This window comes from Apus apus, unplaced genomic scaffold (genome assembly GCF_020740795.1).
Source record: "Apus apus isolate bApuApu2 unplaced genomic scaffold, bApuApu2.pri.cur manual_scaffold_106_ctg1, whole genome shotgun sequence".
Lineage (NCBI taxonomy): Eukaryota > Metazoa > Chordata > Aves > Apodiformes > Apodidae > Apus > Apus apus.
Window position 1 is genome coordinate 1 of NW_026248829.1, and position 27,966 is coordinate 27,966.

The 27,966-nt window shown below is 60.8% G+C and overlaps 1 protein-coding gene and 1 non-coding gene across 2 annotated transcripts; both read left to right on the plus strand.

The window, feature by feature from the left end:
• Positions 1 to 357: 357 nt before the first annotated feature.
• Positions 358 to 27,966, plus strand: AP1B1 (adaptor related protein complex 1 subunit beta 1; the record flags this gene model as incomplete). The annotated part of the gene is made up of 22 exons (XM_051643755.1): positions 358 to 426; positions 6,597 to 6,659; positions 7,517 to 7,622; positions 10,766 to 10,901; positions 12,909 to 13,154; positions 14,019 to 14,209; positions 14,795 to 15,016; positions 16,826 to 16,946; positions 17,141 to 17,236; positions 18,157 to 18,272; positions 19,129 to 19,294; positions 20,197 to 20,295; positions 21,202 to 21,461; positions 22,304 to 22,505; positions 23,433 to 23,453; positions 23,687 to 23,716; positions 23,806 to 23,949; positions 24,922 to 25,067; positions 25,594 to 25,723; positions 26,269 to 26,353; positions 26,825 to 26,911; positions 27,812 to 27,966. Coding segments are annotated over exons 2-22 (2,796 nt in total), but the record flags the coding sequence as incomplete, so codon positions are not given.
• On the plus strand, positions 25,159 to 25,258 carry LOC127396152 (small nucleolar RNA SNORD125). The gene has a single exon (XR_007891935.1). It is a non-coding gene; the product is annotated as a small nucleolar RNA SNORD125 (small nucleolar RNA).

The following is a 27,966-nucleotide window of genomic DNA, read 5'->3' on the forward strand; positions in this document are numbered from 1 at the left end:
CCCCCCCCCCCCCCCCCCCCGTCCTCCCCGTTCCCTCCCTGTCCCCCCCCCATCCCCACGCCCCCCCAGCCCCCGCAGTGTCGCTGTCCCCTCTCCCGCCACCCCTAGCCCCGCCCCTCCATCCCTAGCCCCGCCCCTCCATCCCTAGCCCCGCCCCTCCCCGTAGCCCCGCCCCCGCCCCGTAGCCCCGCCCCTCCATCCATACCCCCGCCCCTCCACCCGTAACCCCGCCCCTCCAGTCATAGCCCCGCCCCTCCAGACATAGCCCCGCCCCTAATCCAGCCCAGACCACGCCCCATCCCGGTTAGCCCCGCCCCCTCCGATCTGCTCCGCCCCCGTGGCTCCGCCCACCCGCCCCCTGGCCCCGCCCCGGAAGCGCTGCCCGGTGCGGCGCTCACTTCCGCCGGGCCGGGGCAGCGGCAGCAGGTACGGGCCGGGGTCGGTCCCGGGGGTCTCGGGGGCTGCTCCGGGCGGCCCCGCTGCACCTCCCCCCCCTCCCCCCCCACCGGCGGGGGCTGCTCCGGCCCCGCGCACCGGGACGGGAATCCCTGCTGGCCGCACGGTGCGGCCGGGGCAGCCCCGGCTGGCAGGGCCGGGCCGGGCCCCGCGGGGACCCCGGGGGCAGCCGGAGCTCGGGCTGGGGGTGGGTGGGGATGAGGGGGCCCGACCCCGCTTCCCTGCCCGCCGGTGGTTCTGGGGGGAGGAGGAGACGCTTCCCGGGGGGGTGGGGGCTGGGGGGGCTGTCACCCTGGGCACTGCGGGGGGGCTGGGGATGTGCCTCGGAGCCCTGCGGGTCCGTGGGGAGCCGCTGGGACAGGGAAGGAGCTGGGAGCTGGGAGGACTGGGAAGGAGCTGGGAGCTGGGACAGGGAAGGAGCTGGGAGCTGGGACAGGGAATGAGCTGGGAGCTGGGACAGGGAAGGAGCTGGGAGCTGGGAGGACTGGGAATGAGCTGGGAGGACTGGGACAGGGAAGGAGCTGGGAGCTGGGAGGACTGGGAAGGAGCTGGGAGCTGGGACAGGGAAGGAGCTGGGAGCTGGGAGGACTGGGACAGGGAATGAGCTGGGAGGACTGGGACAGGGAATGAGCTGGGAGGACTGGGACAGGGAAGGAGCTGGGAGGACTGGGAATGAGCTGGGAGCTGGGACAGGGAAGGAGCTGGGAGGACAAGGAAGGAGCTGGGAGGACAGGGAAGGAGCTGGGAATACAGGGAATGAGCTGGGACAGGTGGGACAGGGAAGGAGGTGGGAGGACAGGGAAGGAGGTGGGCACAGGTGGGACAGGGAAGGAGCTGGGAAGACAAGGAATGAGCTGGGAGGACGGAATGAGCTGGGAGGACAGGGAATGAGGTGGGGACAGGGAAGGAGCTGGGAGGACAGGGAAGGAGCTGGGAATACAGGGAATGAGGTGGGCACAGGTGGGACAGGGAAGGAGCTGGGAATACAGGAAAGGAGCTGGGAGGACAGGGAATGAGGTGGGCACAGCTGGGACAGGGAATGAGCTGGGACAGGGAAGGAGCTGGGACAGGTGGGACAGGGAAGGAGCTGGGACAGGTGGGACAGGGAATGAGGTGGGGCAGGTGGGACAGTGCAGCACTTGCTCTGCAGCCTGTTCTTGCTGCCTCCTCTGTGGAGGTTTTAGGGGGGAAAAAGCCCCAGACTTGATCCAAAGGAGCCCGTGGATGGTGCTGCCTGAAGGAGAGGGGGGAGAGGTGTCCTCCTTTTCCACAGGTGTCTGAACCCTCTGGAGTTTCCAGGGGCAGAAGCTGGTCAGGGATCTGTCCCCTGTGGAAGTGGGGCTCCCGGGGGGCTGTTACCTGCTCTCTCAGGGTGTGGGGTGGCCAAGGGCTGCCATGGACAAGGAGCTGTTTGGAATGGTTTCCTGTACCTGCCTGTGTCTCACCCCCCTCACAGCCAAGAATTTCCTCCTCATGTCCAACCTCAATCTCCCCTCTTCCAGTTTTCATCCATCCCCCCTCATCCCATCCCTCCCTGCCCTTGTCCCAAGTCCCTCCCCAGCTTTCCTGGAGCCCCTTCAGGCACTGGAAGGTGCTCTCAGGTCTCCCTGGAGCCTTCCCCAGCAGCCCCTGGCACAGGGCACACCCTGGGTTCCCCTCTGTGGGCTTTATTGCCCAGTTTTTGGTGGGGGACTGAGTCAGGACCCAGCTCTGCTCTGTGCCCAGCTGCTCTCCTGGCCCTTTGACACCCTCAGGGACAATTTGAGGGGCTGGTGCTTGGGGCTGGCCCAAGCAGAGGCTCAGCATTCCCATCTGCCACCATCTGGGGCTTTTAGCCCTTCCTTATCAACCTGGGGCACCTTGACCCCTTTGGCTGGTGGGAGATGGACCCACTGGGGGTTGTGGGATGGGACCCACCACCTCACTGCCCCGAGGAACATACTGGGGTTCAGCAGGAGGCTGTTGAGTGCCTGGCTCTGGTATCCTCAGCTGCTCCTTCCCCTTTTCCAGGGGGGAAGTGTTGAGTTGTGTTTGTTGCAGTTTCTTGGGTGTGTTCCTCTTGTTTTTATCCTTTATCACCCTGGAGCAGCTCTGCTCTGGAGCCAGGCTGGGAGAGTTGGGGTGTTCAGCCTGGAGAAGAGAAGGCTCCAGGGAGACCTTAGAGCAGCTTCCAGTGCCTGAAGGGGCTCCAGGAAAGCTGGGGAGGGCTTGGGACAAGGGCAGGGAGGGATGGGATGAGGGGGAAGGGATGAAAACTGGAAGAGGGAGATTGAGGTTGGACATGAGGAGGAAATTCTTTGCTGTGAGGGTGATGAGACCCTGGCCCAGGTTGCCCAGAGAAGCTGTGGCTGCCCCATCCCTGGCAGTGTTGAAGGGCAGGTTGGATGGGGCTTGGAGCAGCCTGGGCTGGTGGGAGGTGTCCCTGCCCATGCAGGGGGTTGGATCTAGATGATCTTTAAGGTCTCTCCCCACCCAAACCAGCCTGGGATTCCATGTGTTTTCCCAGGATGGCTGGATTCAGGAGCCCCCTGTCTCCAGGAAGGGGACAGCTGAGCCCTGCCCCCTCCCTGAGATTGGGATCAGAGCCACAACGTGGCTCTGAAATGTGATCCTGGGAGGAAGAGCTTGTCCTGCCTTCAGCCCTGGGAGCTCAGCTGTGGGAGCACCAGCTTGATGAGCAGCAGATGCTCCAGACCATGGGGCTTCTCTCAGCTGGGCCATGGGCTCCTGGGTGCTGCATCCCGTGGGCAAAATGACCTGGTTGGCACTGTGTCCAGCAAGGAGTGTTCAGAGCAGCACCTGGCAGGACCCTTCTGTGTGGGGCCTGAGCCTGGATGATGTTTTCCACCTCCAGGCAGGTGGAAGGGGAGCTTGGGGGGCAAAGCAGTGTGGTCACCCTGGTGCTGGGGGGCTCAGGGGAGCAGCCTTGCTCTGGGTCTTGTGGAGCTCTTGAATTTAGTTGTCCTACCTAAGAGCAGGGATGAAAGTCTTTGCAGAGCCCCTCTTCTCCCAGCAGCTGGGGCTGGGCTCCCCCCATCTCCAGTTGGGCTCCCCCCATCTCCAGTTGGGCTCCCCCATCTCCAGCTGAGCTCCCCCATCCCCAGCTGGGCTCCCCCCATCTCCAGCTGAGCTCCCCCCATCTCCAGCTGAGCTCCCCCCATCCCCAGCTGGGCTCCCCCCATCCCCAGCTGGGCTCCCCCCATCTCCAGCTGAGCTCCCCCATCTCCAGCTGAGCTCTCCCCATCTCCAGCTGGGCTCCCCACGTCTCCAGCTGGGCTCCCCACATTCCCTGCTGGCTCCCCCCATCTCCAGCTGGGCTCCCCCCATCTCCAGCTGGGCTCCCCCATCTCCAGCTGAGCTCCCCCCATTCCCTGCTGGGCTCCCCCCATCTCCAGCTGGGCTCCCCACGTCTCCAGCTGGGCTCCCCCCATCTCCAGCTGGGCTCCCCCCATCTCCAGCTGAGCTCCCCCCATCTCCAGCTGGGCTCCCCCCATCTCCAGCTGAGCTCCCCACGTCTCCAGCTGAGCTCCCCCCATTCCCTGCTGGGCTCCCCCCGTCTCCAGCTGGGCTCCCCCCGTCTCCAGCTGGGCTCCCCCCATCTCCAGCTGAGCTCCCCCCATCCCCAGCTGGGCTCCCCCCATCTCCATCTGGGCTCCCCCCGTCTCCAGCTGGGCTCCCCCCATCTCCAGCTGGGCTCCCCACGTCTCCAGCTGGGCTCCCCACATTCCCTGCTGGGCTCCCCCCATCTCCAGCTGGGCTCCCCACGTCTCCAGTTGGGCTCCCCCCATCTCCAGTTGGGCTCCCCACGTCTCCATCTGGGCTCCCCCCATCTCCAGCTGGGCTCCCCCTATCTCCAGCTGAGCTCCCCCATCTCCAGCTGGGCTGCCCCCATCTCCAGCTGGGCTCCCCCCATCTCCAGCTGGGCTCCCCCCATCTCCAGTTGGGCTCCCCACGTCTCCATCTGGGCTCCCCCCATCTCCAGTTGGGCTCCCCCCATCTCCAGTTGGGCTCCCCACGTCTCCAGCTGGGCTCCCCCATCTCCAGTTGGGCTCCCCCCATCTCCAGCTGAGCTCCCCCATCTCCAGCTGGGCTCCCCACATTCCCAGCTGGGCTCCCCCCATCTCCAGCTTGCAAGCTGGGAGATGCAGGTGGGGTGGCTGATGGCACCTCTGCTGATGCCACCTGTGGGTGGGGGCTTCCAGGAGAACACCTGCCACCTCCCGGGGCTTTGCTGACCACCTGAGGGCAGCTGAAAGGGCTGGGATGGTGTGAGAGCCCTTGTGCCCTGGGACAGGGGTGCTCTGTGGTCCCAGAGAGGGGATTTGTGCCCCAGAACAGAGCCGGGGAGCCCCAGCAGGGGGTGGCTGAGCTCCGGGTCTTCTCTCCAGCACCCAAATCTCTTCCAAACGCTTCCAGCCCCTTGGATCCAGGGGTTGGGGGGGGGGGATTCACCTCGGGGGGGGGGTGGGCAGGGAACCCTGCTGGTCAGGGTGCTGAGCACCCAGGGCTTGGAGCTTCTCCTCCCCTTGGGTGGCTTCCAGTCGTGTCCTGCCCCCCCCCCCCGGGGGCTGCGGGGCGGGATTTGGGGTGGGATTAGGGGTGGGATTTGGGGGTGGGGGCTGTGCCTGATCCCCCAGCTCAGCGGGAGCCTGGGGGTGGGGATGGTTTGGAGCTTTGGAAGCTGCTCTGGGAGATGGGCTGGAACGAGGGAGGGTTGGGATGGTGGGGAAGCAGGAGCTGCGGGAAGGAGAGCGGCAGGCGGGATTCGGCTGCGGGAATTCCCTTGGGAGGCTTTCAGTTTGATTCCCCTGGGGAGCCGGGGGGCTGGGGGGGAGCCGGGTCGGTGCAGTCGATCCTTCCTTCCTCCCCTGCTTCCCTCCTCCCTCTCTGGCAGGCCGGGATCTGCCGGGATCTGCCGGGATCTGCCGGGAAGCGCGGAGCTGCTGCGGCACCACCCGGGAGCTCCTGCTGCTTCAGCCCCGGGGGGGGTGGGAGGAAAGCTGGGAATAAATCCCACTTAACAGAGCCCAGGAAAAGTGCTGGGCCCGGCAGGAGGCTGCCCTGGGGGGGGACACACGGTGACAGTCTTGTCCCCTCTGTCCCAGCTTCCCTTGCAAACTCTTCCCTCTCTCTCTCCTGGTTCTGCTCAGATTTCATCCAGCTTTTCTTTTGGTCCCTGCTGAGCATCCCTCTCCAGCTTGGACACAGAGGACACAGCTCCCAGATTGCTGCAGTTGGCTTTCAAGATGCTTATTTACATTTTAAAACCCTTTGCAAGCTGTTTTTGTGGTTTTTTTTTTTTCCCTTTCCCTCCTTGGCTTGGCTTTCCCTGCTCCCACCTCTCCAAATTCCCAAGGCCACTGCAGGATTTCAAGGACAATCCTCCAGCTTCTCTGCTGCTGAAAAGGCCCTGGGAGACAAATCCCTGATGACCTTCCTGAAAGGGCTCTCTGCTGCCTGCACACTAGTCTTCCTCAGCCTGCCCAGCTTTATATCTGCTTGGAATGATCTCATCCAGCCCCAAGTCCTGGGTGGAAACCTGATGGGATTTCAAGCAGCAGCACTGGAGCAGGGATGGTTTTGGGGAAGGGGTTCCTCTCTACCCTGGCAGGGTTGTAGCTCCTCACCCCGGCGTGGCTCTGAGCCTCAGGTTGGGCTGGGTTCTTCTCCCCTTCCCAGAGCTGCTCCCTGCTTAGGTGTGAGGGTGAATTTTCCCTGGAAAAGTGTTTCTTGGATGTGGAGACACAAAACCAGGGGAGATTGGCTGAGCCTGGGTGGAGGGGATGGGGGAGTGAAGTGGCTGCTGGTGGGAGGAGTGAGTTGGGGCTGGAGCAGAGGGGAATGCTGGCATCTCCAGAGACTGCTTTCCTCCTCCACATCCCTCTTAGCAATCCAGTTGCTTCCCACTCTCTGGCAGAGCTCTCTGTGTGCCAGTGTGGCTGCAGGGCACTCACCCTCCCCAGGGGAACAGGCTCCTCTGGGAGCTGAGGGCTTCTCCAGGTGTTTCAGCTCCTTGTGGCTCTTCCCATCAGAGCCCAAGCTCTTTCCCTCCCTTGGCTTTTCCTTCCTGGAGTTCTCCAGAACGACCCCAGCAAGGAATTTATCAACCCTCACCCTCTGTGCTCTGCCTCTCCTCCCAGGAACGTCCCTCTAGCTGGAGGCCACCATGACGGACTCAAAGTACTTCACCACCACGAAGAAAGGTAAGGGAAGGAGCAGGAGGGGGGCACAGTTTTCCCAGAATAATCTGCCATTCCTCACAGCTGGATGACTAGATGGGCAGAGCTGGCCCTGCAGAGGAGATGCCAGCTCTGGTGGCAATGTCCCCAGCCCATGTGGGTGACAGCAAGGTGGCTTCTAGGCTGTGGTGGGATCAGAGCACCTTGTCACCAGCCCCTGCTCCCAGGCAGGGCCTTTGGCATCAGGATTATTGGCTTGAGCAGGGTGGGACATGACCACCCTCCTCTGGGCTAGAGCTGCTTGGGATGTTCAACTTAAGTACTTCCCAGGCCAAGGAATTAATGTGGAAGTCATGGGGCATCTTCCTCTTCCATCTCCCTGGGAGTGAACCAAGAGCTGAAGGTGGCTTTGGGAGGGCAGGAATTGATGCCCTTTGGTTGGTTCTAGAGCCACTGGTGTCTTCCAGCCAGGTGCTGGGCTGGGGATTGCTGCCAGGTGCAGGGTGGGATTTGGGAGCCACCATCCCTTGAGGAGCCCTTCCCAGAATCTGCCTGTGTTGGCTGTGGGGAGCTCAGCAGGTTGGAGGAGCCTCCCAGCAGCAGGACTGGGGCTTTGCTCCCTGCTGCCAAAACCACCCTCCAAATAAACCCCGTGTCCTGTCCCAGGGGTGGTGGGGGCTGATGCTTGTCACTCTGGTGGCATCTCTGGTCCTTCCAGCCCTCCAGGGCTGGAGGAGCCACAGGGATGTGGGAGCACCCTCATGTCCATTGTCCTGGATAAGAGCTGAGCCTCCAGACCAGCCCTGAGCCCTGGTGAGATGTCTGGGAGTTGGACCCACCCTCCCTAACCCCTGACCTCTCCCCTTTCCCCCTTCCTCCAGGGGAGATATTTGAGCTGAAAGCTGAACTGAACAGTGACAAGAAGGAGAAGAAGAAGGAGGCAGTGAAGAAGGTGATAGCATCCATGACCGTGGGCAAGGACGTCAGGTGAGTGGGCCAAACACCTTGGGAAGGTGCCCAGATGGCTCCTGGGCTCCTGCTTTCCTCTCTTGCCTCCAAGAGGTTTCTGTGCTGAACCAGTGTGGCCAGCATGTGTGACCACATTGTCCCCCTGTGCTGGCACTGGTGAGGGCACACCTTGAATCCTGGGGTCAGGTCTGGGCTCCTCACGACAAGAAGGACATGGAGGGGCTGGAGCTTGTCCAGGGAAGAGCAAGGGAGCTGGGGAAGGGGCTGGAGCACAAGCAGGAGAGGCTGGAGAACTTCCAAGGAGCAGCTGAGGGAGCTGGGGGTGTCCAGCCTGGAGAAGAGGAGGCTGAGGGGAGACCTGCTGGCTCTGCAGCTGCCTGAAAAGAGGTTGGAGCCAGGGGGGGTTGGTCTCTGCTCCCAAAGAGGAAGTGATAGGACAAGAGGAAATGGCCTCAGGTTGCTCCAGGGGAGGCTCAGATTGGGTATGAGGAAGAATTTCTTTACTGAAGGAGAGGTTGGACACTGCAGCTGGTGGAGTCACCATCCCTGGAGTTGTTCTACAAACACGTGCATGTGGCCTTCAGGACATGTTCTAGTGGACACGTTAGGGGAGGGGTTGCTTTTGGTTTTATTCCTTTCTGGTTTGACAGTTGCACTGGGTGATCCTGGAGGTCTTTTCCAGCTGTGGGGACTGTGTGGTTGAGGGATTGACCTTGGCTGAGCAGTGAGCTCCTGGCCACAGCTCTGCCTCCTGCTCAGCAGGGTTCGTGTCAGCCCGGCGGGTCTCCAGGGTCATCTGGCTCAGGGAGGATTGGTCTGGCTGCCAGGGCAGGTGCTGGGATTACTGCAGCTTCCTGCAAGTGTCACTAAACCCCAGCAGAACCCCCTCTGAGCCTTTATTTCAGGGGGTGGTGTCTCTTTCTCCATCTCCATCAACCTTTTCCAGCCTCTTCTGGCCAAAACACGGGGCAGTCATTTTTCTCCTGGAGCCACCTGAGCCAGCAGCACGTGTCCCCTCTGTCCCTTCTGTCCCATCCTGTCCCCAGGCACCCTCTGCTTTGCACCTTTGCTGCTCATGGGGTGTCTGAGAGTAGATGGAGGGAAAAACATGCTCTGGGGTTGGAAAACTGGGATGTGCCTGGCCCCCAAAGCCCTCCAGCAGTGGGAGACACTCAGGCCACCAGGGAGAAGGTGACACTGGAGGTGGCAGGGACTTGTCTGGCAGAAACTGCATCTGTTGGGAAGGAAGTGCTGGTGGTGGCAGCTTGGTTTTTGGGTGTGGGGGTTGTTCAGGCTGCAGGAGAGCAGCTCACTGAGTTCCACCTTCTGGGAGGTGCCAGGAAAGTAGAGGAGAGCCCAGGGAGAGCAGCTGAGGTGGGAGCAAAGTGCCCGTCCCATGGACTCAGGTTGATCCTGATGGGATGGGGGTGGTGGAGAAGCTTCCAGGAACCCAGGGACATCTGTCAGGGTGGGATAACTCCTGTGTTAGCCCTCTGGTCTTGATGGCCTCTCTTAGTTTTCATAGGCTAATTGGGCTGCCTGTGGCTTGAATCTAATTGTCTGTGGTGGAATAGAGACCTGGGTGGGCTGGAGAGGGGGGCAGATTTTCTGAGGACACCAAGCTGGGTGCTGTGGTGACTGGAGAGGGATGCTGGAGGGGAGGGAGGCCATCCAGAGGGACCTGGGCAGGCTGGAGAGGTGGGCCCCTGCAAACCTCATGAAGTTCAACCAGGCCAAGTGCAAGATCCTGCACCTGGGGCAGGACAATCCCAAACCCAGGCTGGGTGGAGAATGGATGGACAGCAGCCCTGAGGAGAAGGACTTGGGGGTGCTGGGTGAGGAGAAGCTCAACAGGAGCCCAGAAACCACCCATGTCCTGGGCTGCATCCCCAGCAGTGTGACCAGCAGGGCCAGGGAGGGGATGGTCCCCTCTGCTCTGCTCTGCTGAGACCCCCTGCAGGGCTGGGGCCAGGGCTGGGGTCCCCAACACAGGAAGGACGTGGAGCTCATGGAGAGAGTCCAGAGGAGGCCCCGGAGATGATGGGAGGGCTGGAGCAGCTCTGCTCTGGAGCCAGGCTGGGAGAGTTGGGGTGTTCAGCCTGGAGAAGAGAGGGCTCCAGGGAGACCTTAGAGCAGCTTCCAGTGCCTGAAGGGGCTCCAGGAAAGCTGGGGAGGGGCTTGGGACAAGGGCAGGGGGGGATGGGATGAGGGGGAATCTCTTAAAACTGGAAGAGGGAGATTGAGGTTGGACATGAGGAGGAAATTCTGGGCTGTGAAGGTGGTGAGAGCCTGGCCCAGGTTGCCCAGGGAAGCTGTGGCTGCCCCATCCCTGGCAGTGTTGAAGGGCAGGTTGGATGGGGCTTGGAGCAACCTGGGCTGGTGGGAGGTGTCCCTGCCCATGCAGGGGGTTGGGACTAGATGATATTTTGGGGTCCTGTCCCACCCAAACCAGCTGGGGACTCCATGACATGTCTCTGCTGTGCTGCAGCTTTAGGGTGTTTGTTCCTCACCTGGATGAGGGTTGGGAAGGACCCCCCAGCTCCATGGAGCCTGGCAGCTCTGCTCCCTCCCAGCAGGGCACTGTCCTGCTGCAGGGCTGGCTGGGCCAGTGGGGCTGTTCCTGCCACCATTCTGGGGGGCTGATTCTCTTGACATTTCTCATGCAGGAGGTGGGTGAGCACTTGGGGGGCTGCAGGAGGACAGGCTGAAGGTCCACCAGAGCAGGGGAGGGTTTTGGGAGGGCTGTGTGAGAGGGAGGACACAGAAGGTGAGGAGGGGCTGGCTCATCCCCCACTTCTCTCGCAGGCTTTGGGGGCTTTCCCACCATCCCATGATGGCTGGGTGATGTGACAGGCACCTTCTTCTGGGGCCATGGATGTGTCCTGGGATACAGCAGAGCCATGGGGAGAGCTCAGTCCATTAGGGACCATGTTGAGCTGCTTTTGATGCAGATCCATAAAGAAGAACCCACTGGGATGGGTGATTTAGCTCCACATGCAGTGGGCTGGGCTCAGATCCAGCAAGAACCTGGGGTCTTCTTGCTCCAGGAGAGTGTTGAGCTATGGGAAGGGGATGTCCATGCAAGGGGTCCCATGGGCAGTGGTGGCTCCTTCCCTGGTGTTCCTGTCTCCTGCCTTCATGGAGGTGCTTCTGTGTCTCAGTGCTCTCTTCCCAGACGTGGTGAACTGCATGCAGACGGACAACCTGGAGCTGAAGAAGCTGGTCTACCTCTACCTGATGAACTATGCCAAGAGCCAGCCTGACATGGCCATCATGGCAGTCAACACATTCGTGAAGGTGAGGGGGGAGGGCTTGGGGTCCCCAACACAGGAAGGACATGGAGCTGTTGGAGAGAGTCCAGAGGAGGCCACGGAGATGATGGGAGGGCTGGAGCAGCTCTGCTCTGGAGACAGGCTGGGAGAGTTGGGGTGTTCAGCCTGGAGAAGAGAAGGCTCCAGGGAGACCTTAGAGCAGCTTCCAGTGCCTGAAGGGGCTCCAGGAAAGCTGGGGAGGGGCTTGGGACAAGGGCAGGGAGGGGTGGGATGAGGGGGAAGGGATTAAAACTGGAAGAGGGAGATTGAGGTTGGACATGAGGAGGAAATTCTTCCCTGTGAGGGTGGTGAGAGCCTGGCCCAGGTTGCCCAGGGAAGCTGTGGCTGCCCCATCCCTGGCAGTGTTGAAGGGCAGGTTGGATGGGGCTTGGAGCAGCCTGGGCTGGTGGGAGGTGTCCCTGCCCATGCAGGGGGGTTGGGACTGGATGATCTTTAAGGTCCCTCCCCACTCAAACCAGTCTTAGATTCTATGATCTGTCCCCTCTGTCCTGCAGTGCCACCAGGCTGTGCTGCTGTCTACCCCACTCCAAAGGGAGCGTGGGCAGAGTTCCAGATCCTCTCCCTCAGCTTTAGAAAACTGAGCAAATTTGGCCAGTAGTGCAGAAGAAAAACATGTTCTTGGCAGCCATCCTGGGCCACTTGCTGTGTCACTGGTCGTGGGCAGCTCCCGTGGTCGCCTGAGCCAACGCGCCCGGCTCTGCGGCTGAGAAAGCCCTCGTGATCCTCCAGCTGGGGCTGGGAGCTGAAGAGCGTGTTTGTCAGGAGCCAAGAAGTTGCCAAAGCAACTTGTGGTGGGCATCAGAGGGAGTTTTGGCTTTTTAGAAAGAAAAGGAAACACAGTTAAGCAAATGGAGGTGTTTCCTGGGGCAGGTGGCCCCTCTGGAAGGTGGGAGCTGACTTCAGGTGCTTGGCGTGAGGGGTGAAGGGATCAGGGTCCTGGAGGGTGTTTGGAATGAAGATGTTAAAGCTCTGTGGGTGCTGCATTGCAGGGCAGGAGATCAAAGCTGTCTTGGGTGACTTATCCTTTAGTGTTTAAGCCTCCAGGCTTCAGGTACCCAAATGAAGGTCTTGAAGCCACCGCTGATCACAGAGTCACGGAACTGTCAGGGTTGGAGGCACCTCTAGAGATCACCTGCTCCAACTCCCCCCTAGAGCAGGATTGCCCAGAGCACATCCCACAGGACTGCAGCCAGGAGGGCTTGGAATGTCTCCAGAGAAGGGGACTCCACAACCCCCCTGGGCAGCCTGTCCCAGGGCTCTGTCACCCTCACAGGAAAGAAGTTTCTCCTCATCTTTCAGTGGCACTTCCCATCTTCCAGCTTGTGCCTGTTGCCCCTTGTCCTGTCCCTGGGAACCACTGGGCAGAGTCTGGCTCCATCCTCCCTGCACCCACCTGAGATACTTACAGGCACTAGCAAGGTCTCTCCTCAGCCTTCTCCAGCCCCAGCTGGAGAAGCCCCAGCTCTCTCAGCCTTTCCTGGGAAGAGAGATGCTCCAATCCCCCAGTCATCTTTGCTGCCCTCCCTGGACAGTTCCAGCAGTTCCCTGTCTCTCCTGAACTGGGGAGCCCAGAACTGGACCCAGCAACCTCCACAGCACCTTCCTGAGCCCTGGGGAAACCTCACCCCACAGCCCCAGCTCTGCCCTCACCATCCAAAATCCACACCCTGAGGAGCTTTCTGGAAGCCACCCTTCCCCCAGCTCCCTGTCTCTCTGGAACTGGGGAGCCCAGAACTGGACCCAGTTCTCCAGATGTGGCCTCACCAGGGCAGAGCAGAGAGTCAGGACGACCCCTCTGGCCACACCTCATGCACCCCAAGATTCCCTTGGCCTTCTTGGCCACATTCCTGGCTCGTGGCCCGTTTCCTGTCTGCCAGGACCCTTGAGATCCTTCTCCTCAGAACTTCTCCCCAGCAGATCCGCCCCTGAGCGACCTGCGCCTTTTCACCTGGTCCCGCCTGGTCCCCAACAGGACTGTGAGGACCCCAACCCCCTGATCCGTGCCCTGGCCGTGCGCACCATGGGCTGCATCCGGGTGGACAAGATCACGGAGTATCTGTGCGAGCCCCTGCGCAAGTGCCTGAAGGACGAGGACCCCTACGTGCGCAAAACGGCCGCCGTCTGCGTGGCCAAGCTGCACGACATCAACGCCCAGCTGGTGGAGGACCAGGGCTTCCTGGACACCCTGAAGGACCTCATCTCTGACTCCAACCCCATGGTGAGTCGTTTTTGCCTTCTCCACCCTGGAGGGGAGACGCTCGCCCTTCCCCTTCCCCTTTTTGATTCCCCTTTTCCCTCGCCCGTCCTTCGCGCTCCCTTTGGGGCTTCTCAGCCCGTGCTTGGGGACGCCTGTTCCCGGGGCTTGCAGGCTGTGTTTCCTCCTCTTGTCTCTTGGATGGGGGGTTGCTCCAAGTCCTTCCTCCAGGAGGCTGCCCCACCAGCTTGGAGCAGGGGCTGGTGGCAGAAGGGTGCACCAGACACCCCAGGGTGTCTGTCCCTCCCACCTTCAGGGTATCTCTCTTTTCCCCCCACCCCCTTTCAGGGTCTCTTTCCCCCCACCCTACCCCCTCTTGCCTGCCCCAGGGTCCCCCTCTCCCCACCCTGGTACCCCCACAGTCTCTCTGTCTCTTCTCCTAGCCCTCCCCCACCAAGGTTGTCTCTCCCCTCCTTTCTCCCCCAGGGTCTCTCTCTCCCCCCAGGGTCTCTCTCTCCCCCCAGGGTCTCTCTCTCCCCCCGCAGTCTCTCTCTCCCCCTGATTCCCCCCTCCCTGTCCCAGGGTCTTCCTTTTCCCTCACTGCCCTCCCCCCCCACAAGGGTCTCTCTCCTTCTCTTCCCTCCCAGGGTCTCTCTCCCCTCCCTCCTCCCCCCAGGGCCTCTCTCTTGCCCCCCAGGGAGCCGCTGGGGGTGTTGGGGGTGGTGGGACCGTGCTGGTGTTGATTGCACATCTCCCGAGGAGCTCCTGGTGGGTGGGGAGGGAGGAGGAGAAGCTGGTGCCCAGCTCCTCCACTTGCACCAGCTCTCCCACCACATTTGGTGTCCCCCAATGCTGTCACCTCAACACGTGGCCGGTGTCCCCTGGCAGGTGGTGGCCAACGCGGTGGCCGCTCTCTCGGAGATCGCAGAGTCTCACCCCAGCAGTAACCTGCTGGACCTCAACCCCCAGTCCATCAACAAGCTCCTCACTGCCCTGAACGAGTGCACCGAGTGGGGCCAGATCTTCATCCTGGACTGCCTGGCAAACTACATGCCCAAGGATGACCGGGAAGCCCAGAGGTGAGGGAGGCTCTGGGTACTGCTGGGCTAACCTCAGCTTTAGGGCTCCATGTGCCACTGGAGTGGGGCTGGAATGGGGAGAGGAGCAGGTGGGGATCAGCACTTCCCCAGGTGGCTTCATCCTCCTGATCCTTGGCATCCTGCTGTGGGAGGTGGGACAATGGGATTCTGCTGGCCACCTTGCCCTGGGCATCTGCTGGCCACCCTGCCCTGGGCATCTGCTGGCCACCCTGCCCTGGGCATCTGCTGGTCACTGTGCCCTGGTCACAGCCACCTGGGCACTGCCATGATGCTGCAGTGAGCCCTGTCCCCTCGCTGGCACAGGGCCTGTCCTTCTGGAGCTGGCCCAACACGTGGCCACACCACGCAGCAGGAGAGGCCAGGTGCTCAGGAAGGGTCCCACTGCAGCAGGGTCTGGGGAGATAACCATCAAGGGGCATTTAAGAGCCAGCTCAGCATCTCCTGAGAAGTTCTTGAGCGCTGCAAACTCCACCAGTGCCTTGTCCTTCAGAGGACACTGGCAGGGATGTTTGGGCAGGAGGACAGGCTGTGATCCTGTCCCTCCTCCTTCCCCACCACCCCCAGCATCTGCGAGCGGGTGACGCCCCGGCTGTCCCACGCCAACTCTGCCGTGGTGCTCTCGGCCGTGAAGGTCCTGATGAAGTTCATGGAGATGCTGTCCAAGGACCTGGATTATTATGGCACCCTGCTGAAGAAGCTGGCCCCACCACTGGTCACCCTGCTCTCTGCAGAGCCCGAGCTGCAGTACGTGGCTCTGCGCAACATCAACCTCATCGTGCAGAAGAGGTGGGTGCCTCGGTGGGGCAGGAGGGACAGCCTGGCTTGGGTGCTGCTTCCCAGTGCTTCACACCCTCTGACTGTGGTGGTGGTGGTGGTGGGGCTTTTAATGGGGTTTTTATTTCTCTGGTATTTAAAATCCAAGGGCTGGGTGCAGAGCATGGGCTGGGAGCTAAGCTGGGGTCTCCAGGAGGGGTTTATTTTAATGTACAGAGTCTTCCTGGTTGGAAAAGATCTTTAAGATCATTGAGTCCAACCATAACCTAACTCTACCAACCAGTAACCCAACTGTGATGAGTCCAGACCTACCCCATGTCCCTCAGCACCACATCTTTGAAACACCTCCAGGGATGGTGATTCCACCAACTCCCTGAGCAGCCTGTGCCAGGGCTTGATAGCCCTTCCAGTGAAGAAGTTTCTCCTAATTGCCAATCAAAACCTCCCCTGGTGCAGCTTGAGGCCATTTCCTCTTGTCACTTGTTCCTGGGGAGCAGAGACCAACCCCCCTGGCTCCAACCTCCTCTCAGGCAGCTGCAGAGCCAGCAGGTCTCCCCTCACCTCCTGGTCTCCAGGCTGGACACCCCAGTTCCCTCAGCTGCTCCAGCCCCTTCCCCAGCTCTGCTGCCCTTCCCTGGACACCCTCCAGCCCCTCAATGTCCTTGTCATGAGGGTCCTAGGACTGACCCCAGGATTTGAGGTGCCCCCTCACCAGTGCCAGGACACAGAGACAATCCCTGCCCTGGTCCTGCTGGCCACACCAGTGCTGGTACAACTTATTGTTTTTATGGAGGAGGAAAGGATAGAAAGGCCAAAAATTGAGACTTGGGTTTAGTCCTGAAACATCCAGTGAAGAATCCCTGTGAGATCTGCTCGTTCCGACGCGCTCGTCCTGGCTAGTGCTGAGAGTCCTTTTGTCCCTTTGCTGATCTAAAAATCTCTGGTGGGCAGGAGGTGTCCGTGCCCCACACGTGTGCCCCAAGCAGAACTGGCCAGCTGGAGAGCCCTGCTTGGCAGTGCCAGCCCCTCTCAGGTCATTTTGTCCCCTTCCCAGTTCTCGCCGTGGTCGCCTGTTCAAAATAGCAGCAACTTCTGGGAGAAGTGGAAAGCAATTAGTGTCCCTGGGAGCAGGAAGGTGGAAGGCAGGTTGGCTCCTCCCAGCTGGAGTTGGCCTGTCCCTTTTCCCACCTCCGGGAGAGGATGGTCTGGGGTCTGGGATTGCAGCCCTGCTCCCCCCAGGATGTCCCCTCCAGCCTTGGCAGGACACACGTCCCCTGTCGCCGCGCGTCTGGTCCTCGTTTGCGGCAAGGTCCTTGTCCAAGGGGAGCCAAGGGACAGAGGCCTGGGGGGAAATAGTTGCATCTTGGGACACCTTGGCATTGAAATGCCCCCAAAACCTCCTGCTTCTGGCCAAGGAGACTTGTCCTGGCTTGGAGATGCTCGCTCTCTGGGTTTTCCCAGCTTCTGGCCTGTGTCCTCAAGCCGTCCCAGCTCCAGCCTTGGCTGGGGGGAGATGCTTCATGCTTGGAGCTCGTGCAGGAGGGGATGTGGGGGCATTGGGTGGCTGCAGGGTCAGACTAATGGATCCCCACCTTCCTCCTGGCTTTCTGGGACCAACCTTCCTGCACTGCTTTGCCTGGATTGGAGCAGGGAGCAGAGCTCAGATCTTGCTGCTGCCACCAGACAGATCATCTTGATAGAGGTGTTGGGTATCCAGAAAGCTCTGGAGGAAAAAACTGGAAGGGTTTTTTTTTGATGTCTCTGTGGTCCAAGTGAAGGAGTGTGTCTGTCCCTCACTTGCTGCCTCTTGTTGACCTCCAGGCCTGAGATCCTGAAGCACGAGATGAAGGTGTTCTTTGTGAAGTACAATGACCCCATCTATGTCAAACTGGAGAAGCTGGACATCATGATCCGTTTGGCTTCCCAGGCCAACATTGCTCAGGTCAGGGGCTGCTGGGCCACCCAGGGGGGGTGTGGGGGGTCCAGCCCCACGGGTAGGGGGCTCAGCCAAGAAACCCTAGACCCACCTCTGCAGGGAGCAGCCGTGCCACCCAGTCTGCTTCTGCTGGGTCACTGTCCTGCTTCTCTGGTGGCTTTTCTAGCTGTGGGGCTCTGATGGTGTCGTCCCCGTGGCAGGTGCTGGCAGAGCTGAAGGAATATGCCACCGAGGTGGACGTGGACTTCGTGAGGAAGGCGGTTCGGGCCATCGGCCGCTGCGCCATCAAGGTGGAGGTGAGGGCAGCTGGGGCTCCAGCACCTGCCACACAGGCACAGCCTCCTCCTGCTTGGAAAAGACCTTTCAGATCATCCAGTCCAGCCATTCACCCAACTCTGCTGAGTCCAGACCTACCCCATGTCCCTCAGCACTGCATCTACACGGCTTTGAAGCACCTCCAGGGGTGGTGACTCCACCGGTTCCCTGGGTAGCCTGGGCCAGGGCTTGTTATCCCTTCCAGTGAAGAAGTTTCTTCTAATATCCAATCCAAACCTCCCCTGGTGCAACTGGAGGCCAGTTCCTCTTGTCCTGTTGCTCGTTCCTTAGAAGAAGAGACCGACCTTCCTGGCTCCAACTTCTTTTCAGGCAGTTGTAGAGAGTGAGAATCATAGGATCAAACCATGGAATGGTTTGGGTAGGAAGGGACATTAAGATCATCCAGTCCCAACCCCCTGTCATGGGCAGGGACACCTCCCACCAGCCCAGGCTGCTCCAAGCCCCATCCAACCTGCCCTTCAACACTGCCAGGGATGGGGCAGCCACAGCTTCCCTGGGCAACCTGGGCCAGGGTCTCACCACCCTCACAGCAAAGAATTTCTCCCTAATGTCCAACCTCAATCTCCCTCTTCCAGTTTTAATCCCTCCCCCTCATCCCCTCCCTCCCTGCCCTTGTCCCAGGTCCCTCCCCAGCTTTCCTGGAGCCTCTTCAGGCACTGGAAGGTGCTCTAAGGTCTCCCTGGAGCCTTCTCTTCTCCAGGCTGAACACCCCAACTCTCCCAGCCTGGCTCCAGAGCAGAGCTGCTCCAGCCCTTGGAGCATCTTTGTGGCCTCGTCCTGGTTTGGGTTGGATCAGAGGGGATCAGGAGGGGCTGTGGGAAGGGAGGCTGTGTCTGGGGACACAAAGCCACCACATCTGGCTGACCCAGTCCCCCCGCAGCAATCGGCTGAGCGCTGTGTCAGCACCCTGCTGGACCTCATCCAGACCAAGGTCAACTACGTGGTGCAGGAGGCCATCGTGGTCATCAAGGACATCTTCCGCAAGTACCCCAACAAGTGCGTGGTGGCTGCCTGGCCCTGGGGGGGCTCTTTGTGTCCCTCTGTGCTCGGGGGTGGGGGGAAGGGGGTCCCCAACAAGGACCTGGGCAAGGGACAACCTGCTGGTCCCTCCTGGTGGGGTGGTCGGTGGTGAAGCCCATCTGGAGCTTCCCTGCAGTGAAGGTGGCTTTGGGTTTTTTTGCTGGTTGGAGTTGTCATCATTGGCCAGTGCTGCTCCAAGGGTCAAGTTGGGGGCAGGAAGGCTGTCCCCAGCCCTGGGGACATCCCCAGCCCCATGATGGCAGTCCCAGATCCAGAGGCCCACAGGGATGGGAGCTGCTGGAGACTTTGAGGTCCCTCATGGCAGCATAAACCATCTCTGGCTCTTCATCCAGTGCTCCTGATGCTGGAACTGGGGCATGTGGAGGGAAGGGGAGGATTCCAGCTGACCCAGGGTGTAGGGGGGGGGATCAGGGTGGTGTGGTAATTAATGCTAACGAGCTGAATTAGTAATGAGCAGAAGCTCTGCACAAATAGCCTGAGTCAGGGCTCTGCAGGGAGGAGGGAGAGCAGATGAGCAGGGCTGAGAAGTTCGTTCAGCAGCAGGGCTGGTGAGCAGGGCAAACATCCTCTGGGATTGGAGAGGGATCAGCCTGGGCAGTGTCAGGCCAGAGGACATCCCTGGGGAGAGGGGACATCCCTGGGAGAGGGGACAGCCCTGGGGAGAGGGGACACCCCCAGGCAGGTGTCAGAGGCTCTTGTCCTCAGCAATGTCCTGCTTCTGCTGAGGGCGCTGGGACATGGTTTGGAGTTCGAGTGGAGCTGGGACTTGGGTTTCTTGTTTTTGGTGGCCACGTGTCCTCTCCTTGGGCAGGTATGAGAGCGTGATTGCCACCCTCTGTGAGAACCTGGACTCCCTGGATGAGCCTGAGGCCCGAGCTGCCATGATCTGGATCGTGGGGGAATACGCCGAGAGGATCGACAACGCCGACGAGCTGCTGGAGAGCTTCCTGGAGGGCTTCCATGATGAGAGCACCCAGGTGTGCTGGGACAGGGGGACAGTCCCCCACGCCACGCGGGGGGGTGGTGGGTCTGGCCACCAGCAAGACCTGCTGCTGGAAGGGTGACACAGTGACCAAAGCCTGTGCTCATTGGAACGGAACGAAGCAATTTGTTCTAGCAGGGTCCTGAAGGGTTTTTCCTGGCAGGAGTGTCCTGTGGTGGCTTTGGATGTAGGAGGTGGGCCATGAGATGCCACCACCATAGTGTCCCTAGCACCTTCTTTCCTCAACAGTTGGGAGGGACCATGTAGTTGCCTGGTGCCAGGACAGGATCAGGCCTTTGGAGCTGGAAAGAGGAGTCAGATGGTTGAAAGGAGCAGAGGGATGTGCCTGCTCCTTCTGCCAGGGTGGCTTGAGGTCAGGGGGTTCCCTCTGGAATTTTGGGGGGGAGTTTCCATCTATGGGAACTTCCTACAACCTCCTCTGCCAAACACCATGGGCCTGAGTCACAGTGAAGAGAGGAAAGGCTGTAAATACAGAAGAGCAAAGCCAGCACCCCTGGTTCTTCTGTGTGACATCCAGAGGGACTGCTGGGAGTGGCCAATTGCTGCTTGTCCTCATGAAAGGCAGAGGATGATCTGGTCTTCATCCTGGTGGGTCCGTATCACCCAGTCCTGACATCTTTCCCAGTGACCTGTGTGTCACCCAGTGGCTCCAGTGGGCTGGTAGTTGGGTTGGAAGGGGCTGCAGACCTGGCTGGGAGCTGCACAAGGTGCCCTGACACTTGTCACTGTCACTGAGGCTGTCACCGTGTGTTTGGTCCCTTCAGAAGCAGGTTGGGGGTGGGTCCCAGCAGCACGTTGGGGGGGAAAATTCACATGTTGTGGCACAGAAAGGGTCTGGTTGGTCTGTCTGTCCCTAAGGCTGTTTGTCCCCTGCAGGTCCAGCTGCAGCTGCTGACAGCCATCGTGAAGCTGTTCCTCAAGAAGCCCACAGAGACACAGGAGCTGGTGCAGCAGGTGCTGAGCCTGGCCACACAGGTGGGTGATGGCACTTGCAGAGCTTCCTGTGGGCTCTGCCACCCCCCCAGGCAGTGGGAAGGGCTGGTGGTGCAGATAAGCAGAGATCAGGAGGCAGATAATTGGAGCTCAGTTCTGGAAACACCAATAGTTGAAGTCCTGGAGAGCTGGAACAGCATCTCCTGTAGCACATGAGGCACCTTGTGCTGTTTCATAGAGTCACAGACTGGTTTGAGTGGGAAGGGACCTTAAAGACCATCTAGATCCAATCCCCTGCATGGGCAGGGACACCTCCCACCAGCCCAGGTTGCTCCAAGCCCCATCCAACCTGCCCTTCAACACTGCCAGGGATGGGGCAGCCACAGCTTCCCTGGGCAACCTGGGCCAGGGTCTCACCACCCTCACAGCAAAGAATTTCCTCCTCATGTCCAACCTCAATCTCCCTCTTCCAGTTTTAAGTGATTCCCCCTCATCCCATCCCTCCCTGCCCTTGTCCCAAGTCCCTCCCCAGCTTTCCTGGAGCCCCTTCAGGCACTGGAAGCTGCTCTAAGGTCTCCCTGGAGCCTTCTCTTCTCCAGGCTGAACACCCCAACTCTCCCAGCCTGGCTCCAGAGCAGAGCTGCTCCAGCCCTCCCATCATCTCTGTGGCCTCCTCTGGCCTTGCTCCCTCATCCCATATCCCTCCCTGCCCTGGTCAGAAGTCCCTCCCCAGCTTTCCCACAGCCCCCCTGCTTTCCCGGGTGGAGCGAAGCGGTGTCACCTCTGCAGCAGAAGCGTGACATGAACATCTGTAACTTTCATCCCCGTGATTCCTCTGACGCTGCAGCAGGGCTTGGATGGGGCTGAGATCCTCCCAAGTGGCTTTGTCACCCTGGCAGCTGCCCCTGCCCACGGGCTGGGGGGCACTAACCCCCCTGTTTCCTGAAGGACTCGGACAACCCCGACCTGCGGGACCGTGGCTACATCTACTGGCGCCTGCTCTCCACGGATCCGGTGGCTGCCAAGGAGGTGGTGCTGGCTGAGAAGCCCCTCATCTCAGAGGAGACAGATCTGATTGAGCCCACCCTCCTGGACGAGCTGATCTGCTACACTGGGACACTGGCCTCTGTCTACCACAAACCTCCCAGCGCCTTCGTGGAGGGGAGCAGGGGGGTGGTGCACAAGAGTTTGCCCCCGCGAACGGACTCGTGAGTGTCTCTGGTCCTTCTCCCCCCACCCCCCCGTGGCTGAATCTTCACCCCACGTGGGGAATTCCAGGGTTGGATCCGTGGGATGGGCAGGTTGGATGCTGAGCCAAGTGGCCGTGGGGCTGTCGTGGCCACTCCTGGCACTGTGCAGAGAGCCCGCTGTGCCCTCAGGGCTTGGAGCTCCTGTTGGGGCAGGACTGTGTGGAGTCATCTCAGACTGGAGTGGGGGGGTGAGCTGGGTGAGAAGTGTGGAGTCCCAGGCTGGTTTGGCTGGGAAGTGGCCTTCAAGATCATCTAGATCCACCCCCCTGCACGGGCAGGGACACCTCCCACCAGCCCAGGTTGCTCCAAGCCCCATCCAACCTGCCCTTCAACACTGCCAGGGATGGGGCAGCCACAGCTTCCCTGGGCAACCTGGGCCAGGCTCTCACCACCCTCACAGCAAAGAATTTCCTCCTCATGTCCAACCTCAATCTCCCCTCTTCCAGTTTCAATCCCTTCCCCCTCATCCCATCCCTCCCTGCCCTTGTCCCAAGCCCCTCCCCAGCTTTCCTGGAGCCCCTTCAGGCACTGGAAGCTGCTCTAAGGTCTCCCTGGAGCCTTCTCTTCTCCAGGCTGAACACCCCAACTCTCCCAGCCTGGCTCCAGAGCTGCTCCAGCCCTCCCATCATCTCCATGGCCTCCTCTGGCCTCTCTCAGCATTGAAGGCCATGCTGGGCTGGAGCATCTCTTTGACCACTCACTGCAAAGCCCAGCTGGCTGAACTTGTGTCTCCAGTGGAACCTCCTTACTTGGTTGGAGCTCCTCAGCCTCTCCTGTCTTTCCCTCACTGTTCCCTCTAGGCGTGAGAGCCCGGAGAGCCCAGATGCAGCCCCCCCAGGGGTGCAGGGGACAGAGCAGCCAGCTGTCATCCCCACCCAGGGCGACCTGCTGGGTGACCTGCTGAACCTGGACCTGGGCCCACCCGTGGGCGGGCCCCCCATGGCCACCGCCGCCGTGCAGATGGGCGCCGTGGACCTCCTGGGAGGTGGCTTGGACAGCCTGGTATGTCCCAGCCTCGTGTGCTCCTTCCCCACTGCCCTGGTGGCATTATGGTTGCTAGCTGCTGGTGGTTTCTGTCTGGAGCTCCTGTGACAGGCTTGTCTGCCTGGAGACATCTGGGCTGGTCCTTTCCTCCTACAGCTGGTGAAGCCAGGGGGGCTCTGCACCCTGGTTTATCTTGTCCTCCTCAGTTCATTGGAGTGGGGCAGGAGGTTGGTGCTCCTGAGGGCCTTTCCTCTTGGGACACAAGGTCTGTGTAGATGCTCCTGCTCTCCCTGCTGTGCTGCAGGGGTGACTTCTCTACCTGGGCTCCCCTACGAAGCCCGTTAACCCCAGGAGACACCCATTAAACCACCCTGTGTGGCCAAGAGGTCCCCACTCCCAGCCCGTGGGGGGCTTCAACCAGACACCTCCTGCACCAGGAGATCTGGAAGTGACAGCTCGTCCCTCCTGGGACTGCAAATCAAGAAGTTGCCATGGGGTGAGGAGGGATGAAAACCTCTGCCTGGTGCTAGCAGTGGCTTGGGATCCTCAAAGGAAAAGAGTTTTTGGGGCTCTCTCCATTGCTCACACAACCCAGCAGATACCCCAGCAGCACTGGCTCTTCAGCTGGGCCCATAGAATCATGGAGTGGTTTGGGTTGGAAGGGACCTTAAAGCTCATCCAGTCCCAACCCCCCTGCCCTTGGCCAGACTCTCCCACATGCCACCCTGGCTCTTGGTGGCCTTGCCGGGTTTGGTAACGGGGGACAAGAGCCTTGTCTCTGTCCCTTGGCTTCAGGACAGCCCTGGATGGACAGATGGACAAGTTAGCAGCACTAACCTCTCTTCCCTCCTCCCCTTCTCTTGTCTCTCTTGTTGTCTCTTCTCTCCTGCCTTGTCTCTGCATGTGGCTGCCTCTTCTCTCCACCTTGCCTGCTTCTGCTTGGAGATGGGGGACGAGTCGGAAGGGGTAGGGATCAGCCCTTTTCTCAGCCTCCTGTAGCCCCCTGCCCACCCCTGCTCCCCCTGCCCACCCCTGCTCCTCCTGCCCACCCTCAGCTCTCCTCTCCCCCAGGGACACCCCGGGTCCCTCTGGGGACAGCCAGCTCCCCCAGCCAGCTCCTGGTGCCACCTTTGGGATCTCCCAACGGCTTCTGGGGACCCCCTGGCCCTGCTGACCCCCCCCCTTTTCTTCTCTTGCAGCTGCGAGGGGATGCAGGAGGCAGCCCTGCTGTGAGTGCCCCACGCCCCAGCCCCTCTCTTGCTCCTCTGTGCCCTCCTCCCCCCGTGCCCCCATAACCCCCTCTCCCTTGTCCCCACAGATGGGGGGTGGTGGCTTCGCCCCCGCCCCCGCCGGCGCAATGCCTGCAACCCTGGGGGCACCCCTGGGCAGTGGGCTGGGAGACCTCTTCGACCTGACTGGTGGGGTGGGGACCCTCTCAGGATCCTACGTGGCACCCAAAACGGTGAGTGGGGCAGCCCAGCTCCTGCCCCCCTGCTGGTGGGGCTCAGGGCTGTGGTGTTAAGGGGGTGCAGAGCCCCCTCCCCTGCTCGTTCCACCCTGCGGGGCTTCCTGGGAGGGGTTGGGAGGTGAACCCGCTTTTCCTGGGAGAACCACTGAGTTGTTTTGGTTGGAAAAGCCCTTTAAGGTCATCAAGTCCAACCTTTCCCCCAGCCCTGCCAAGGCCACCACTTCCCCATGTCCCTCAGCACCATCTCCAGGGCTTGGAAACCCCTCCAGGGATGGGGACTCCACCCCTGCCCTGGGCAGCCTGGGCCAGGGCCTGACAACCCTTGCCAGGAAGGAATTGTTCCCAAGATCCAACCTCAGCCTCCCCTGGCACAACTTGAGGCCGTTTCCTCATCTTATCACTTGTTCCTGGGGAGCAGAGACCAACCCCCCTGGCTCCAACCTCCTCTCAGGCAGCTGCAGAGCCAGCAGGTCTCCCCTCACCTCCTGGTCTCCAGGCTGGAGACCCCCAGCTCCCTCAGCTGCTCCTGCTCACACTTGTGCTCCAGCCCCTTCCCCAGCTCCCTTGCCCTTTCCTGGACACTCTCCAGCCCCTCCATGTCCTTCTTGTCCTGAGGGGCCCAGACCTGACCCCAGGGTTCAAGTTGTGGCCTCACCAGTGCCAGCACAGGGGGACAATCCTTCCCCTGCTCCTGCTGGCCACACGTGTGCTGATACAAGTCAAGATGCTGGTGGCCTTCTTGGCCATGGTAGCAAGCAGAGTGAGGCTGGTGGTCTGCAGATGGAGAGGATGTTTGGAGGAAGCAGCAACATCCCACAGGCTGGGCTGAGGAGGACTCTGCTCCCTGTGTGTCTGTAGCCATGAGATCCTCCTGGTTTACAAACCCCCTGCGTGGCTCTGCTGGGCTGGAGAGCACCTGGGGGTTTGCTTGGAGTTTGCTCAAGGGTTTCTTGTCTCCTTAACCAGGTCTGGCTCCCTGCCATGAAAGCCAAGGGGCTGGAGATCTCTGGCACCTTCAGCAGGCAGGTGGGTTCCATCTCCATGGACCTTGTCCTGACCAACAAGGCCCTGCAGGTCATGTCTGACTTTGCCATCCAGTTCAACCGCAACAGGTGAGGTCCCTCCTGGGCTTGGGTGGAGGTGCTGCCTGACACCTCTGAGCTCAGCCCTGGAGTGGTCGTGTGTGGAAAAGGGGATTAGAGGGCTGGGAACAGCCTCACATGATGACCCTTCTCTCTCTGATGGCTGTGGTGGTGATGATCATCCAAGCCTCTAAGAAGTTGGCTGAAGAGACTGTTCCTCTGGGGTCTGATCGCCATCAGGTTCTTTGTCCTCCTGGTGAACTGATGCTTCCTGTTCCCTCAGGGACACGAGGGATGGCCCTGAGGGAATGATGCAGGAATGCTAAAAACGAGTGGGAGTGTGTGGAGGAAGAAAGGATGAGATTTTGGGGGCTACCAGGGTGGGCAGGGCAGGGTCCAGCCTGGTCCTGGGGTGTGCAGGGGCAGGCAGATGAGATGGGGTGTTCCTAGGGTGTTGGTGGAGGAAGGTCCTAGGGATTGACCTGGGCAGTGTCTTCTGCCATCAGCTTCCCCCTGCAGCCCTGACCCCCTGCCCTCCCTGGGTGTGTGTCCCCAGCTTTGGCCTGGCCCCAGCAGCTCCTCTCCAGGTCCATGCTCCCCTGGCCCCCAACCAGTCGGTGGAGATCTCCCTTCCGCTGAACACCGTGGGCTCTGTCATGAAGATGGACCCTCTGAACAACCTCCAGGTGGGGAACACCCAGGGTCCTCCCTCTTGGGGAGCTCAGGATGGGGCAGGGATCCCCCAGGGTGGGTTTGCTCCCTTGTAGGGAGGTGGGGGAGGAGGAACCAGGTGAGAAGAAAGACTCAGCTCAGTGTCTTCTCGGCTCAGTCTGACTTTGGTTGGACATCCAGCTCTGTCCTCAGTGGAGGACAGTTCTTGGTGACAGTGGCAGAGCTGAGCCTGGGCTGAGCAGCTGCTGGCAGTGTCCCAGCGTGGGGGGAGATGGAGACAGGGCTGTAGCTCCCAGGAGGGAGCTGGGAGGGAAGGTGAGGGGCAGCTCCCCCGTGGCCCCTGTCCCCTGGGGACAGTGACATGCCTGAGGGCACTCTGGTGTGTGTGTGGGGGGTGGATGCTGGAGCTCCAGCTCCCATCTCCTGCCTCTGATGGTGGGTGACACCTGGCTAACGAGGGATCAGAGGTGTGTGGTGGGATGGGGGTGCTGCCTGTGGGCACTGCTGGCCTGCTGGGGGTCAGAGGAGGTGGTGTCACCCCCGTGACTTTCTGTCCCAGGTCGCGGTGAAAAACAACATCGACGTCTTCTACTTCAGCACCCTGTACCCACTGCACATCCTCTTCGTGGAGGATGGCAAGATGGGTGAGTTGTGGCTCCTGCAAGGAGCACGTCCTGGCCCCTGAAATCCTCCCAGCCACCTTCCTGGCCCTGGGGATGGAGCAGGAAGCCGTGAGGAGCCAGATGCCCCCGGCAGCTGCAGGCAGGGACACTGCCATGCCAGCCTGACCAAGCTGTGCCTTCTGGAGGTGGCCTGAGCCACCTCCTAGCTCCTCACAGCCAGAGGGAGCTGCTCTCACTGCTTGTTTTGCCCTCCCTGGCTCTTAGCTCTTCTCCAAGCCAGCCTACCTTGCTGACCTTCCCAAAGTGGGTGGCTTTCCTGTGGCTGGTGCTGGGAAGCCCCTGGAGGGGGTGGCACGTGGCAGGGTGATCCCCTCAGCCCCTTGGTGACGTGGCAGCTGTGGCCTTGTGGTCCCATCTCGTGCCACCTTGGGGAGGTGGGGGTGGGCAGCTGGTGCTGTGGCCTCACTGTGCTGGTTTCCTTGCTGGCTGCAGAGAGGCAGATGTTCCTGGCCACTTGGAAGGACATTCCCAACGAGAACGAGGCCCAGTTCCAGATCAAAGACTGTTCTCTCAGTGCAGGTGGGTCCACACCCTTCAGAAGGTCCCAGCTCAGCTCGTGGCTGCTGGCTGGATCATCCCAGTTAACACAGAATCATAGAATCCCAGGCTGGTTTGGGTTGGAAGGGACTTTAAAGCTCATCTAGATCCAACCCCCTGCATGGGCAGGGACACCTCCCACCAGCCCAGGTTGCTCCAAGCCCCATCCAACCTGCCCTTCAACACTGCCAGGGATGGGGCAGCCACAGCTTCCCTGGGCAACCTGGGCCAGGGTCTCCCCACCCTCACAGCACAGAATTTTCTCCTCATGTCCAACCTCAATCCTCCAGTTTTTATCCATCACCCCCTGTCCTCTCACTACAAGCCCTTGTCCCAAGTCCCAGTTGTCCCAGCCTGGGCTGTGGGGAGAAGGGAGCCCCTTCCCACTGGACCCACACCATATCTCCAAGAAGGAGCTGCTGTTTGCCCTGCTGTGGGCTAGTTGCCCAAACTTTGTGGCCTCCAAGATGCTTGGCCCAGTGGGGATGTCCTCATGCCCACCCTGGTGCCAGTCTCCACAGGGGAGCAGAGCTGGATCACACAGCCTGTCCCAGCCCAGCCCTGGGGCCAGGTCTCCTGCTGCCTCCTCACTCCCCTGGCTCCATCTCCAGCAGATCTGGTGCCAGGTGGCACGTGCCCAGCCAAGTCCTTTCATTCCCCCTGGCAGCAACAGGCTGGCATTTGTGAGGCCAAAGGGGGCAGCTCTGCTTGGGAATGCAGCTCTGGGCCTCCTGGGAGCCAGGCTGAATAGCTCCCTTCTCCTCTCTGCCTGGGGATGGTGGGTTTTTGGATCTCCTCCTGCAGCAGGAGGAGGAAATGGGGCAGGAGCAGGTCCCAGGGGAGCTGGTGCCCAGCCCCCAGCAGCTCTCTCCTCTTGCTCAGATGCTGTCAGCAACAAGCTCCAAGGCAGCAACATCTTCACCATTGCCAAGAGGAACGTGGAGGGCCAGGACATGCTCTACCAGTCCCTGAAGCTCACCAATGGCATCTGGGTGCTGGCTGAGCTCAGGATCCAGCCCAGCAATCCCAGTTTCACG